General features: G+C 33.2%; 2 protein-coding genes across 2 annotated transcripts in view; one reads left to right on the forward strand and one right to left on the reverse strand.

Annotated features, from left to right (window-relative positions):
* LOC115448234 (biotin--protein ligase) overlaps positions 1-1,704 on the reverse strand; it is a gene marked incomplete in the record, with an annotated part of 9,712 nt that extends 8,008 nt beyond the window's left edge. Inside the window, 3 exon segments of the mRNA XM_037446523.1 lie at positions 8-18; positions 253-509; positions 1,218-1,704. Of these exon segments, the coding sequence (XP_037302420.1) occupies positions 8-18; positions 253-509; positions 1,218-1,353 (404 nt within the window).
* A 4,098-nt stretch (positions 1,705-5,802) lies between these two features.
* LOC115448240 (microtubule-associated proteins 1A/1B light chain 3C) lies at positions 5,803-15,264 on the forward strand. The gene is made up of 8 exons (XM_030175612.2): positions 5,803-6,036; positions 8,171-8,226; positions 8,323-8,457; positions 8,955-9,093; positions 9,712-9,776; positions 9,850-9,984; positions 10,315-10,456; positions 14,849-15,264. The coding sequence occupies exons 1-7, from the start codon at positions 5,952-5,954 to the stop codon at positions 10,444-10,446; spliced, it is 747 nt and encodes a 248-aa protein (XP_030031472.1). The 5' UTR covers positions 5,803-5,951; the 3' UTR covers positions 10,447-10,456; positions 14,849-15,264.
* Positions 15,265-16,004: the final 740 nt, after the last annotated feature.

Raw genomic sequence — 16,004 nt, forward strand, 5'->3', positions numbered from 1 at the left:
ATGACCGATAGACTCCAGCTGAAAATTCAGTACGGGGTTTATCCAATACCATGATATAAGAATGTGTAAGTGATTTGTTTTACATGAGACTATTATTATAATATGACAATAAATTATTAATATATCACTTTTATTTGATTTTTTTTTTAATAAGCCACATCTCCATGATAAGTAGATCAAAAATTTTATTATTTTGTAGTTATAGCAACATGATATTTTATTATAATGTAGGTATTTTATGAAATATCTTACATTTGCAATATCGTGATTGCTGGAGTCATGCGGTTCCATCTCACACTCAAACAGTATGTCCACATCCAGATCAGTGACTGGGGATTGATCTCCAGAACCTAATGGAAGGCCACCGGAACAAGTAACCCAGTCACTAACGTCAATGCACTGTGTGGGTTTCATGCTGCATATCCTTGTAGTGTTAGTATAGTCAAACAGATTGCAGAGATATGCATTTTTGGGATTTGTACATAGCTTGGAACTAAGTGTTGGTGTTTCTGAAAAATTTGTTTATGTTTGCGTGTATTACACTTTTCTCATAATAACATGACAATTTCACAGTGAGGTCGGGAGAAAACCATTAGGGTTAAATAACTATCAAATTTAAATAATATATCTCATTGTAAGGGGTACAAAAAATTATTGTTTTTTTTTAATTTTTGAGATGGAGATCATGATAAATGTAAATGTTTTACAGGTTTAGATTATTATTACACATTTTTGCGTTCAATTATTATGAGTTTGATTATTTTGAAGTTACATTTCATTGCAATGGCTGTTCGTAACACCTGTTACAAATTATTTGATCACCATTCTATATTATTTTTTTAGATGGTACAGGGGTTTGAATTACTGAATGAATTAAAAAATTATAAATATGCAACTACAGTTATGTAACTGTGCCTTAATGTTTTTTTTTAAATAATATTAACTTAAAGGTGACCTTTAGTAGTTTAAATAATAATAATTAAGATAAAAAATGTTATTCATACAGGTTAACTTGATATTGTCAATTAGTGAAACTTAACTATCATGATCAATAATATTAAAAATACTAAACAAAAACCATTTATTACTAAATTAATTGCAGCATGCAGAAACCAATAAACATTTAGTATAAAATTTTATATTAAAGAACAAGTTAGTAAATTACATCTACTGCTGATGCAGTTGATAGGATAATGATAGTATAAGTTTATATTTACCGGCTGCATTTTCAGGAACTTTACAGAATGCGACACTCGTATTGCCGCTCAGGAACTCCAGTAGCCGAGCCCTAAACGAACGGATGCGCCAAGTCTTAATGAAAGTCATCGCGATATAGATAGGGGTGAACAACATTATGAATCGTCGCAATATCCGCCTCCTCTAGATTGTAATATATTATCTTAACACGACATACTAGCACATTCACAATTTTCGTAGTTTTACAAAACTGGGTTATCGATTCTAAAGCCAATTTATTCGGTGGTATTATGCGAAATTATATAAATAGCGGCAAGAGATTTTATAGATATTGTAGCATGGTATATTACGAGGTTTAGTCGGAGTTTAATTAGCATGTATTTTAAAGTTATTTTATTTCTAAAAAGTCAATAATTTCTTCCGCGCAGAACGCAACGTTCCATTTAACTATGTACCAATTGATTATGTTAGATGCCTAGCTGTCAAGTGTCAGATAAAAATGTTAAGCGTACAAAATTTAATTTATCTGAAAATTTAAGTATGTATTAATATTATCAAGTAATCGCTACAACGTTATCTTAATTACGGGTGTGGTAAAAATTATTATGATTCCACATTTGACTAAAATACATAAACCATTTTCTACGTAATCTGGAATTACAAAATATCTAATGTGACAGTACTAACGTCAGAGGTCAGAGTTTAGACAGAAGATTGACAGCTATCGTTAGAAACTAAAGAGCATGTAGGTTCCTGACTTTCCTTCATCTGAGTTCGTATGCGGTATAAGAAGAGTACTTACTATAAGTATTCTTTGTTAACAGCATCTATACTTATTTGTCCCTGTTCGCAGCAATCAGCATCACAGGAAAATAGTTTCTTAGCGATATACTTACTTAGTCGAAGTAATAAATGCTCTTTAGTTGAAGCCATTTTATGAAACGAGAAATTTTCGGAATGATTCCATTTTTAAATTTACTTCATCATTGAAATAACTTGCTAATATCTTACACTCTTTATATCTACTAAAATTAGAATAATAGTATCATGAGAGACGAAAATTATCTTAAAAGGTTGATTTTGCCTCAGATATACAATGGGCTCTAGACAAATTTTTGGCCGGAAAATTATGTATGTCTACCTACAGCATAATAAGTACCTACCTACTAGACCAATCTAGGAGGTAGTGGAAGTTCTCCCGCATTTTTTCCTTTTCCAGGGGTAGGTAGGAGTGTTAAATATCATAATCACATCATTTTCCGAACTTTAATTAAGTATCTAAGATCCTATGTAATAAGGGGCGAGCCAATTACTTACCATTTACTTCGGCTCAGGATCAACTGAGCAGAAGAACCTAATATCATTTTATGGGTTCCGGGGATTGAATCTTAGTACGTCAGTATAACCGCAATAAAACTATGACAATGAGACAGAAACAAATTTAAACGTTAACAAATACGTATGATAAACCTGTGTCAGTTAGATAAACTGACCTATCACTGCCTTAACATAAAAATCTTTATCTCCACAATTATTAGGTGCCTAACTATTTATTATTCCTAGTCAATGAGATTTTCAAAGGCTATTTTCATTTAGCAATGCAAGTTCCATTTATTAGCCAACTTCAAAAAAGGAGGAGGTTCCCAATTCGACTAAATTGTTTTTTTGATTGATCGACTTATGTGATGGTTAATAATGACTTTCTACTAAGTAAGTATAAGTTCCACGTGGTCATTGGTTGGCTACTCGCTTTTAAATAAGGATGATACTTATCTACGATTTATTTCCTGCAATCATCCGTCATATTTAATACTTTATGATATTATTATACCTAGATACAGAGAGCTTAAATTTCGAGTAAATAGACATCACCAGGTATCGATTGAAGAACGTACACATAAGGCTTACAAATATTTTTTGCCTATTCAGAAAGACAAAACGGTATGTCTACTTAGTTTATGGTTGGGGTATCTTCATGTTTCTGTCAGTGGAGTGTAGAATAAGAGCATTTACACGCGATATTTTTTGATTGTGCTGACGACGCACGTTTTTTATGAGCGCGCCATCGACGCGTTTTAGCAGATTGCATGCGTTTGTATCGATACAAACGCAAAAAAACGCGCTTCACACAGGTTTAATACAATAGGAGGATGAAAGTACCTATATATTTTGCCCCTTTATTTCCTGTCTGTTCTAAAGAGTGCCTCATTGGGGGGAACTTCAGTATGCCGTAGCCGTTTATTTGAAGATGTGAGGGCTTGATAACATATTTTGTACTTACTTTAATTTATTGTTTACCGAGGAAGTGAAATTCTTATAATTAGTCCCATTAATTCAGCACAAGTATGTAAATTAGTATTTTGGTGTAAAAAATTAATAATTAAATAATTGATTACTCTGTCTTGAAACATTTTACTAACCATAAGCAATAAAATCCAGTAAGGATTTAATTAGTAATTTTGCTTTAATCGAGCTGATCAGTCTGTTATCGTGTGGACACCAATTAGACACACCCCATTTGAGATAACAATAATGTACAAGTATTATCATGATTCATCGTCATCGGTTTAGATGTAAATAACAAAACATTCCTATATTTACGCTTGGGCATAAGTACACTTACCGCATGAGCGACCGTGTGACAAATAACGATAATAATTTAATTCATTATTATTAGTAGCTATGTAAGGCCGGGACGATATGTAACACATACAGATTAATTAACTTCTAGAATGAAACAAATTAAAATGTGTGTTAGCATAAGTCACAAAATCCAAAAGAAAAAGATATAAGTAATTTTGAGCCTGATAATTTTTTTTGCCTAACCTTATCAATCCATTATACATGGAAATGCTGTATTTGCAACTAAGTAGGTGTTGTTTGCGGCTTCGCCCACGTTAAAAGCTTTTTCCGCTACTAAAATCAGTAAATCCCTGTTATAGCAATCTATAGCGCGTTCTATTCGACGCTAGCACCATTTAAATAAAAATCAGATATAAAATTCAAATAAGTATAACCCACGGAAGCAAATTCCTGAGATAAAAATAGCTTATTGCAAGACACGTTCCATCAGTGGGTCAAATTTCATCCAAATCAAGATTTTCTTCCTAGTGTCATCATTCTCCTGCCGTTAGGTTGCTCTATACTACATCAAGCCACGCCATTTTTAGTTCGGCGCAACATTTCAAAATATGCTGCAGAAATTATTTACTTAGCTTTGTTATACGACCAATTGCCTTTTTATACTTACCTATTAAAAAAATAAATATAATAATAATACAAAAAACAAATATTGCCTTCCGGAATGGCCATTGAGCACAGTCCACAATGCATATAAGTTGCAGATAAATCAAAGGGGGTGATATTTTTAGAATAATTTAATCACAAATTACCTGAAGCGATCCTTTTTTAATGTACATACCTAATTCCGGTATAAGGGATTACGCAGAACACAGAAACCTTTATTTGTCTTATTATTAAATACACTTTTACAGTGCCTACGAGACTAATAATAGCAATGTGGATAATATATACTTATATAAAGTACCCTATACCTAAGGAGTATTTAGTAAATTATGTTGATGACTCTGTTAAAGAAATGAAAAACTTTTATTTTTCAGGGATTTTTTTAATTCTACGATTCCAATTATGAGGGATTACACGGCAAATTGCAGAATTAAACCAAATTCATCAAACGCAATTCACAGATGTAAAAATAATATCGAACCAAACTGGTAGGTACTCATATGGGTAGATATTATGTTTACCCACGTTTCTAGAACTTACTAGTGAATTCGCTAGTTATCAGTGGGGAAGCGTGAAATTTTCCAAAAAGGAACCCGATACAGAATATAAGTACTAATAATGTTCACAAATGCGGTCTGCAAAACCGTCTAATGATAATTAGATTTTTCATAAACTATGAAATGGAAGCCGGCAGAAATCGGGTTAAGTATATGGACACTGCCATTGCTAGCTATATTTTTTTCAATTAGCGTCAATACATAAGTAGGTGGGTATAAGTGGTGTAACGTTCAGCAGTTCTAGATATTTCCATCACTTATACGATTTTCATTATTTTTACCCATCCATCTATGGTTCTTTACGATCTAGTTAGCGACCCGCGAACGTCGTCAAGAAGACTAACAACTTTTAATTAAGATTATATGGAGAAAATCTTGACAGCGTGGTCATGAGTGTCCTTCTTCGTTATGACCCAGTTAAAAAGGAGAAGGACTTAGTCGCGTGCTCCTATCTTTATCCGTCTACAACCCGAAAGTCGGTTATCCCAAACGAAGGTTGGATAAAGGTAGACGTAGCGTTAGTCATACGGACTTTACCATGAAAGCAGAACCTCTGCCGTAATAAAGCTGTAATGGCGATGTTATAAATAAATAATTGTATATGAAATTATATTAACCATCGTACGCAAATACTGGTAGCTCGACCTACCATAACCATGTCATATGAAATCGCCCCACGTTTCTCCAGAAGACTATCTTAAATGCCCTCTTAAACTGTGCATCCCGCCTCCAACTTTGTAGCAAATTACATTACTAATTGGTATGTACAAGTACAGAAAATAAAAGGGAATTGATTATCGGATGTTGTTTACAAGTGTCGACCCCTGAGCGAATGATAAAACTACCCGCTGTTGTTTGCTCTGCAGTAGTCGGGACTTGGACTGCGAGCGGAACGTGCGTGCTCTCGCCGGCAAACGCGATTTATTTTTATGTGCCCGGCATTTTTTCAAAATGGAGTTGAACTTTATCACAACCTTAATTAAACACGATGTGAATCACAATGTTAAACAGTGTTTTAAATCGAAAAAATCATTTGGTAAGTCTACCTTTACATTTTATTTATAAGGTTTTACTTTTAGGGAATATTTATTTTAATTTCTTCGATTTATATTAAAATTATTATGTCATAAATTATTATAGTCTTTGTAAATCTAGAGATCCTTGACCCTTCTGGAAAATACCATAAGTCTATTGTAACTTATCCGAAAACCGCACCATCTATCACCATCATACTAATGTGACAGCCTTTTGTTGGCCTATTGCTCTGTCGTAGATGATGATTTATGTACATAAATTTAAAACTACATTAATTTTAAAATATTTTCTAGAAAGTTCCGAGTAGTTCACAATGCGTCTTAACGGTAGTGGACGCATTGAACGCAGCGGTTTTAGGGCGGATTACATAGTATATTAGAAAACAAAGCTGTAACCTGGTTATGAAACCGGTTTTAAGTAGATAATTGAATCTGGAATCTTCTAACGTTTACAGGATTATTGATGAGTTAATATGGTTTTATCCCTGTTAGGGGACAAAATGAAGTAGTACGTACCTTCCTATTCTAAATATATTAAGCTTCCCAAAATGTTAAGAAAACTGTGTACTTAGTCGCTCATTACTAAGTATTACTGTGTATCGCTCCTTCGTCCGCTAGAAGAAATCAAAGTGGTTAAATACCTAAGGATAATTTTACGATTGAATTTTAGCTTGAGCACGTTGTCATTTAAAGAATTTGTGTTGAAGACTATAAATGCACTTGACATTGCTTTAGAAGTACCTCTCTTTAATTTTTTGACGAATTCTTTTCATAACAATGGTATTAAAGCGACACTTAAGGTCATTAACCCTAATTGTTTAGAAACAACAAACAGACACATTATTAGCTATTAGATATATTATGTAGGTAGGTACGTAAATAATATACGGATTCAATATAAAAAATCCATGTTGAAAAAAAATTAGTAAAAATTCTGTTATAAAGATCAATTAACATCTTCCATAAAAATATTAAATTACTTAAGTATATTTTCCGAGCTCACTATGTTCAGAGAATTTTTTAAGAACATAGTAAGTTAAATACTTGCCTAGGTCCCTAATGAATTTCCATCATATAAAAATATGAAGTAGGTCCGTAAAATTGAATTGTTTGTATACATTTTGAGTAAGTATTTAAAATGGGTTAGCAATAACAAATTATCCTAGGATTTATTTTCCTACGTACCTAGATGGTAACAAATTTTGTCCGATAGGAAAAAAATTAGGTACGATTTGCTACGAAAATGCTATTCGGGGTATAAATACGCACTAGTTCAAACAATATCATTAATTCATATTGGACTACAGTTTCGGCGTCATCAAACAACAAACACTGATATGTTGTTGACAGCAAATGTGTGCATAAGTTCAACCAGCGTAGGTACTTACCTACTGCGTGTAAAATAGCAACAAATCTACGAATACACGCAAATAAAGTTTAATGAACCCCAGAATTTGTGTTTACCGACTAGTATGCGCTTTATCAACGTCAAATTTGCGTTAATTGTAATTTAATTTGTAAATAACGTCGATTGGTAATACGTGACTTATCACACGCATAAGGTTGGGCTCCGTTCGCCGGGTATTCAACGAAACAGAAACCTGTTTGATGAAGGGTCTGTCACGTCAAATGGGCCCGTGCTTAGAATAATATGAGACTACACTTATAGAAATCGTTACGTTGCTTACACCAATGGGCATAGTATTATAAATAAAAATAAATTTAACAGTGTATATATTGATACTCCACAGTTAACTTCATTGTGGCTCTAGAGTTGTGCTAGAGGAATGTTTAAACTTTAAAATAATTTAAACCTTCACAAATGAATACGTACAGAAAATGTTTAGTTTCTCTAATGTAAAGACTACGTTTATAATCTTTTAGTAAAAAATTGACAAAGGTATTGCTCCAACCGACAGGTCGACGCAGGTAGTAGTTTGTCATGTCTGAAATACTTTAACGATGGACAAAATTAATATAAACCGTACGTATTCCTAGTAGTATTCGATAATAAAATGTTCCTACTCCTTGAAACTGCTTAAAATATCTGAATTAGTATGTAAATCGATGGAGGGGATATTTAAAAAAATCTTTAGTTTGTTTCAATAATATTTTTAATATTTTATTTTATTGTAGTTTGCAGAAAAGAAGAAGTAATGGCGATTAAGAGCAAGTTTCCCACAAAAATACCAGTAAGTCAGATATCTTATTACTTATATTTAATTAGTACACTAATTACAAGTTAATAAGTAAACTATTATTGATTAGATGCATTACATTGTTCACAGTTAATAGTTGAGAGATATCACAAAGAAAGAAATTTACCAACGTTGGATAAATCAAAATTCTTAGTTCCCGAAGACATCACAATGTCGCAGTTTTTAGTCATCATAAGAAACAGAATAAGAATCAAGCCGAATCAAGTAAGTGCAACATATGAATAAGTGTTAAACTATAGTTTTATCTGTAATATTATTGCATAACAAAACAATAAGCATTTATAATAATTAATGCTAATTGAATGATAATGGAACAGTGATTTTGTTGCTGTTTATTGGTTAATGCACTGCTAAATAGAGCGCCGATTTGTCTGCCCAAGCTTTCTAAGACGTGATCCGGTTCGAAGGACCTTTATCACGATAAAATTTCGGCTTATAATTAAGAAGTTCAATTCAAGTCTTGTGTCTCAGGGTGACTAGCGCAATGGAATGTCACGCAGTAATTTATAATTCAAAGTTCTGCATTGTGTTGCCACTGTATATGAGTGGCCGTATCGCTTACCATCAGGGTTTAAGTACTCTTCTCGTCATTCAACTGCAAAATTAAACAAAAGAAAATTAAATCAATTTAATTAGGTACGTTTTCCATTATTCAAATATGCTCGTTTGTATTTGAATGGACATTTATTTTTGTGTCCCAGGCGCTGTATTTAATAATCAACAATAGATCGATGCTGAGCATGAGTCTCACAATGGCGCAAGCATACGAACATTATGGTGACGAAGATGGATTCCTATATATAACTTACGCCTCGCAAGAAGTATTCGGGTATAAAGATGGTAAGATTGGGTACCTTTTATAATTGTTCCATTTCGTTTTAAGTTTGAAAGGACATCTGATAGTTATTAAATATTGACATTAATAAAAATAAGGTAATATAGATATGCATTTTATATCTAATCAGTTCACCTACTGTAACAATAGATAATATGTAAACAGTAACAATATTTGATAGGAAATTTATCAGTCTGCAAAGTTTAATCGGACTTGGGGAAAGTGATTAATTAACTCTTGGTCTCTCGTGAATCGCCGGCGAGCCAAGACAGCTACATGACATTTGCGTGTGTCACGGGATTATAACCTTATATACTACATATATACTACATAATAAGGTTATTTTTCCGTCACACGCGTAGCTGTCAATGTTTGCCGGCAAACATTCAGCTACCTCACGGGTTAAAGTATAAACAGCCTTAATTTAATTATGTAAATTAAATATTATGGATATTGGTAAGCATTGATTGGTGGATACGTTGCGTTCTTTAAATATTGATAGATCAATTTACAAGATAAAAACTGGAATCATTTTATTTTTACATTGGATATACTTTCGACGTCTATTTTGCGTAAAATACGCGTGTTATAAACAAATATTATAGAATTGTGTATTATTTCAGAAATGAAAGCGAAACCAAATCAAGAAGTTGAAGCCATTAGACACAGATTCCCAAATAAAGTACCGGTGAGTGGCATGAGCATACTTACATTACCATATTTTTGTGTGAAAGTGATTAACAAATATTTGTTTGTTGTAGTTATACGTTCAAAGATATGTGAGGGAGCGCGAGGTGCCAGCTTTAGGAAGAACGAAATTCCTCGTGCCACAAGAACTAACGATGTCCCAGTTTCTTTACATCATCAGAGCAAAAATGAAATTGCGCGAATCCCAGGTACGTTTCATTTATCATTAAAGAAGTATTCCTGTCAATGAGCAGCTAATTCTTAAATACATAAGTAAACAATATTATATTGAAAATTCTAATAAATAGCTTGGTAGTAAGGCCGGTAACGCTGTCTTTTGGGGCATGTTTTCGTTAATTTGATAACCGTCTACCTGATATAAACAAATTTTGCGAAACAGGTTTTGGATACACTAATCGCAATATTACTCCTCGTCTGTTTTGAATAACAAAATTTGTCAGGTACCACGACCGGTATTGTTACCTAACAAAAGGTGGATTTTATTATAGCAGTGAATAATAGAAGGTTTTGGTTCGCAGGCTTTGTACCTGTTAGTGAATGACAAAGTATTGGCGAGTAACAGTATGACAATGGCGCAGGCGTACGAACAGTTCCGGGCCGAAGACGGGTACCTTCACATCACGTATGCAGCGCAACAAGTCTTCGGATGAACGCCTTAATGTAAGCCATTTTTATGATTTTTTTCGATCATAGAATATTACCTACCTGTTTAAGGCATAGTAGAACCATACCAGTGTACAATAAAGTTTTACTAATACTAAATGCAAACAGATATAGTAATATTGAATTCTAATAAACAAATGTTTTGGATGCGATTAGATTTGTACCATAAAACAAGAATTATTATAAACGTCTTGTTTGTCGGCCTCACTCTAACTATTGCGTTTAGATTCAATTATATATAATAATTATGTAATAGTGAGCTTTCGTACATCTATTATATTAATTTAGCCACTTCATGTCATGAGGCCAGTATATTAGATCTGATAATGTGCTTACCTAATATTGCAACAAAGTTGCCTCTGTAAGATAATATGGGTAAGAAAAACATCACTACAGTGGACGTACTTTATAATTATGCGTTTAATGATAAAACTGCAATAAATTAACGCAATGAACATAATATTCATTACTGCATATTTTCTTAGGGTAATACTCTGATAATTAACTTTATTGACGTAAAAACAACGAACATTTTTATCATACAATCAACAACTGCTTCAACTACGTCCACATAAATGATAAAATTCAGTTTCCGGAATAAAAGTTGCATAAACCTCAGATTTAAGTTATCATCAAGTTCAGAAACGGTAGATCTGGAATTCCCAAAATACATTTTGTTACGCCACACTGTAGTCTAATATACAAGGAAGTTTGGAACCAAGTAGCTCACCAAGTGTCCTAAATAATATTAGAAAAATGAGGTTATTTATTTGTAACGCTTTCACGCCTTTACTACTCAAACTAGTGATCATGAAATTATGCTTATACGTTGTCAGGGGTACAGAAGTATATACGGTATCTTTAATCCAGAAAAAAATACTGTTCCCGATGGATAGAGATTGATTGACAAAATCTACATGAACGCCATCATTTACTTACTGGCACGGCTCCCTTTGGGGCTGCAACATCCAGTTTGAAAAGCAATGCCGTAAATCATATAGACGAGGTATTTTCAACAGATACCTAAATTCTTCATAACACATTGAAAACTTAATAATACATAAAACTCAAAATATAATGACCGTATTCAATTTGTAAATAGATAATGTTTGCTATGACTGGCTATCAAAATGATCCCAATCGTTACCTTCCGATCGATCAAGAAATAAACCAGCCAGAACAGTTACAAGTTACAAGTTTACAGGTAACTTAGGTATAGGGATGGAAAGGCGGACTTAGGCAAAGGCATTCTCTACTAATCAATTTGGGGTGGTATATAAAGAAAGACATGTATATGCACGAAACTAATTAAACATATTATTGAGATTAATCCATCGGTTGTTATGTGTTTATTGATAGCAACTAGTGAAGTCTCCACGCTAGCAACAAAGTACGACCTGTTTACTTATTTAGCATACGTCTATATCGGAAATGGGGATGTTTCATAATCACAAGTGATAAGAATTCGGTGCTAGAGTTCCGTTCCGATAAAAGCGCATCAAACCCTCGGCTTGTTAGTTACGAGTATAATACAGTCTATGTAATACGATATGAACATCTAAATCTTGAAAGAAAATTACCTTTTTCAACACAAAACCTAACGATGATAGGTAAATAAAAGGTGAATGAAACACCAAAAAAGTCTAATCTGATATGTTGCTTAGAAAATAATTTGTTAATTTTATGATTATGTATCAGAGATAGAATTCGTTTTATTCATATTTGGCTTCGTTCATCTTTATCACAAAAAGTGTTCGGCGAGAAAGTGTAGATTCAACAAATATTAATATTCGAGTTAATTGACTGTAATAAAAATCAATTTCCTATTTCCGAATAATTTCCTCTTGACTTATTTACTTTAGTATGTATGGGTATCAATTTTTCTGCGCGTCAACACAAATAGTATTAAGGCGCAGAAGAATGTTCCATTGCAGTCAACTAAACTAATTATAGCACAGTTATTGGTACATGTTTTTGCAGAATTTCTCGTATCTGACCAGGCCACGGTTGTTTCCATGGCCTGTATCAATAAAAATAATAAAATGTGTAACTGTGTCCGCGTATTTTTAAACCAGACAGGCGGACGACGATAATTATAATATCGGGCTGCAAAGATTGATTTGCCGTTACCTATATCGAATTACTTTTTATGTAATGGTGTATATTATGTATCAGTTCAGGGTGAATGACCGGCAACTATCGGCTGTTGCTAACAGCGATAACAGATCTTGATGAAACATTGTTGAACGTCATGGGCGGCTGGCTTTAATACTTAGTTTGCAAATTTTTCCAAGTATTATCCATGCTATATCCATTAGTTTTTCAAATGCTTTTATTCAGAGTCTTAAGAACATTTTAAATTACAAACTAAGAAACAAACATGTATACGAAAACAATGTTCAAGAAAAATTAGGCATCGACTACAAAAAAAAAATAGAGTTTATAAGTAGATATTGCAAGCGTTTAAAAAAAACTTATTCCCGTATATAAGGGTCAATTATTTTTTGGATTGTTGTTGGTTTTTATTTACCCTCTTTGGAAGTTTTTAACAATATTTGACGATTAGAACCAAATCACTTTTCGGACATTGCCAAATAAAAAAACTGCCTCGAATAACTTTCTAACCTTTCAAATATTTCAAAAACATGAAGGGAGAACAATGCCTTTTAATAGCTGCTATCTATCTATGTTTTGTTGAACACATATCGACCTTGTACTTTCTCTATACTTAGGTAAAACACTTCATATATATTGTTTATCAACCTTTGTTATTCGAGGACATAACAACCTGTATTATTCCATGCGCAAGGCATGTAAGGCACAATTATTTATGTCATCAAAGTTTATCGCGGGTCAACTAGGCGCAAACACCCAGAGGACTGTACTTGATAAAATTAATTTATATGCTTTCTAGTATTTCCTACATTTACCCCCCGGGGATTGACTAATAATATTCTTGTTCTATATAAACACTAAGTTAATATTTTGTCTATATTTATGTCGAAACACGTATCATAATGAAAGAAGGTATGAAAGGAGGGAGATTTCTTCCTTATTATTATTTACACTTCTTCACTCGATCGTCTTCGAGGGTTCTGGTATTTATCATCGGGACTTTTAATTGGTACGATTTATTAAACCAACTCATAACTCGTAGTTATCAACTATTAAGTAGGCACTTACTTAATGCGTACTTTACTTCTGGAAAGTCTCTCTCATATAGGAAATTTCCCCAGATTTTGTAATATTGTAAGAAAAATATTAAAAACCCATAATTCATAACCTAGGCAATTGGTTTTCTGTATGTTGTGATAAACCTATCTTAGCAGCAAACAAAAGATCCTAATTCTATTCCAGACAAACTACAATAAAAAACTAATAAAGATGAAAATACGAATTCATAAAAAAATCTAGCTTAAATCTGTGCCCATAATTTACGAGCCGTTTATTCGAAACGGACCTACCTGTTCCCATGATGGTCATTGTGTGTTTTTGTCGCTCCCTAGCTGCGAACAAGAATACTTTTTATTGCATTCTAGCAGTTCTTATGAATGAGTTTACTGTGGGACCCTGTTCAGGTACATAATTGAAACGTTTCGCTTTTAAATGTAACGATATATGAATCAAGAACCTGTTTTGTGGCGTTAGCAGGTACATGCGATATTTTGGCAAAATATATTATTGATTTTTAGATTCTGTACTTACTGACTAACAACCTTTTTAATAAACGATCCCAATCCCAATCTCAATCTTCAAACCGATACTGAGAATAAACAAATCAAAATAACTAATTTGTATGCATGTCAAAAAAAGCTTTGTTCTGATTGGACCATTTATAAGAAGGCTCGAAAAAAACGATTGGGAACGTTTATTAAAAATGGCGATGAGAGACCCCAGATATGCAGGATTCACCAGTAAACTTACCAGAATATATCTAACTTTAACTGTTCTCTATGTCTTTACCTCATTTCTCTAATGTCCTAAAATATTAGCTAACGCAAGTCGTGACTACACTCAGACCTCTGAAGTCTATCGGGAAGAGAATAAACTAAGATAAGGAGATAACCTGCGGTGGCGCTGTTGGACGCACGAGGGAATGGCCTTAGTCTACCGTAAGACAATAAGTCCGTAAGAAACCGCCCGTCCGAAATCCGTCCATCACTGTGAGGCGATCCATGATCCTCTTTTTCAACCATCAGTAGTGTACAGTTTTCAATCACCCAAGGCGACTCAATGAATTTGCTGCCACAAAGAACCAGGCGAAAAGCTATCCGGGCGCGCTCGGAAAACCCAACTATACTATGCTAATTTCGACCATGGATGTTTTGTTCTAAAATTGGCTTTTGATTTGCTATGAATTTTTAATAAACAAAATTTTGCTTGTTACAGGTACGCCATCATGGTTTCAAATTCAATCCACATGTTCCTGGTGCCTACGGATATACCTAAAGACTGATAGTATTTCGAATTTAATTGTGATAGGTATAGAATAGTTCTTATTATCGCGTCTATATTCTGTAAATGATAGTTATAGGTTATTTCATTAATTTCTCGCACAATTTTATTAAATGATTTAATATAATTTTTGATTATGTGCAGGATAATAGGCGTGGAATTCTAATGATCTCGATTTAATGGATTATAAATGATTACGTTTAGTCGTGTAAATAAATCTATGTACGTCGTATTATTAATTATTATGTTCCTAGTTATAAAGATCTGTTTATAAATTATGTTAAAGTATATAGTTGCATCGTTAATGTATCCAGATAATTTACATTCTAATATATTATTTTGTAAAAGTATATGTGTTTTCATTACCCTTAACTTAAGTACCTAAGTTGTTTCGAAGTGGCTCCGAGATCGGTTGCGTAACGTATGTCACCAATTAGCACTTATCCCTGAAGTTCAAGAGTAACATGTAAACAAGAACAATCCGAGGCTTTCTATATTTAAGTTATTTCTGTATATAATCTATATGAATAAAGACATTTAAAATCAAATACTTTCAAATTATTATTAATTATTAAATCCTTAAAAATCCAAATCAAATTTGAGGGTGTGTGAAGTCTTCCCATCCGCACTAGGCCAGCGTGGTGGACTAAGGCCTAAGTCCTCTCAGTAGTAGAGACCCGTGGCCAGCAGTGGGACGGTATATAATACAAGGCTGATATTATTATTATATTATTACTTTAAAATTATTTTAAGTGACCTACATTTTGGATGAAATTTCCGTAAAATACATAAACATAGTGCTCAAGTTTTAAAAATTAAAGCCTATTTCAGAATCGACTTTATCGTAAGAAAATAAAATTTTCAATCTATGCTCATCTACATATTGTATTGAAACGCCAAGCAGCGATGTGTAGTCACTGTTGTGTTCCACTTTGAAGAACATTGTAGCCAATGTAAATACTACTGGACATAATGATACTTAACATCTCACGTCTCAGGATGTCGAGCGCAGTGGAATACCAAACAATACTTTGTAATTCAAGGTGTTGGATGGTGTTTCTACTGTTTATGGGCGGTCATATCGCTTATC

This window comes from Manduca sexta, chromosome 6, assembly GCF_014839805.1.
Source record: "Manduca sexta isolate Smith_Timp_Sample1 chromosome 6, JHU_Msex_v1.0, whole genome shotgun sequence".
Classification (NCBI taxonomy): domain Eukaryota; kingdom Metazoa; phylum Arthropoda; class Insecta; order Lepidoptera; family Sphingidae; genus Manduca; species Manduca sexta.

Coding starts and splice junctions, on each gene's coding strand:
- LOC115448240 (XM_030175612.2), top strand. CDS start 5,952: ATGGAGTTGAACTTTATCACAACCTTAATTAAACACGATGTGAATCAC. Junction 8,458..8,954: donor TAAGAATCAAGCCGAATCAA/GTAAGTGCAACA, acceptor TTTGTGTCCCAG/GCGCTGTATTTAATAATCAA. Junction 9,985..10,314: donor TGAAATTGCGCGAATCCCAG/GTACGTTTCATT, acceptor TTTGGTTCGCAG/GCTTTGTACCTGTTAGTGAA.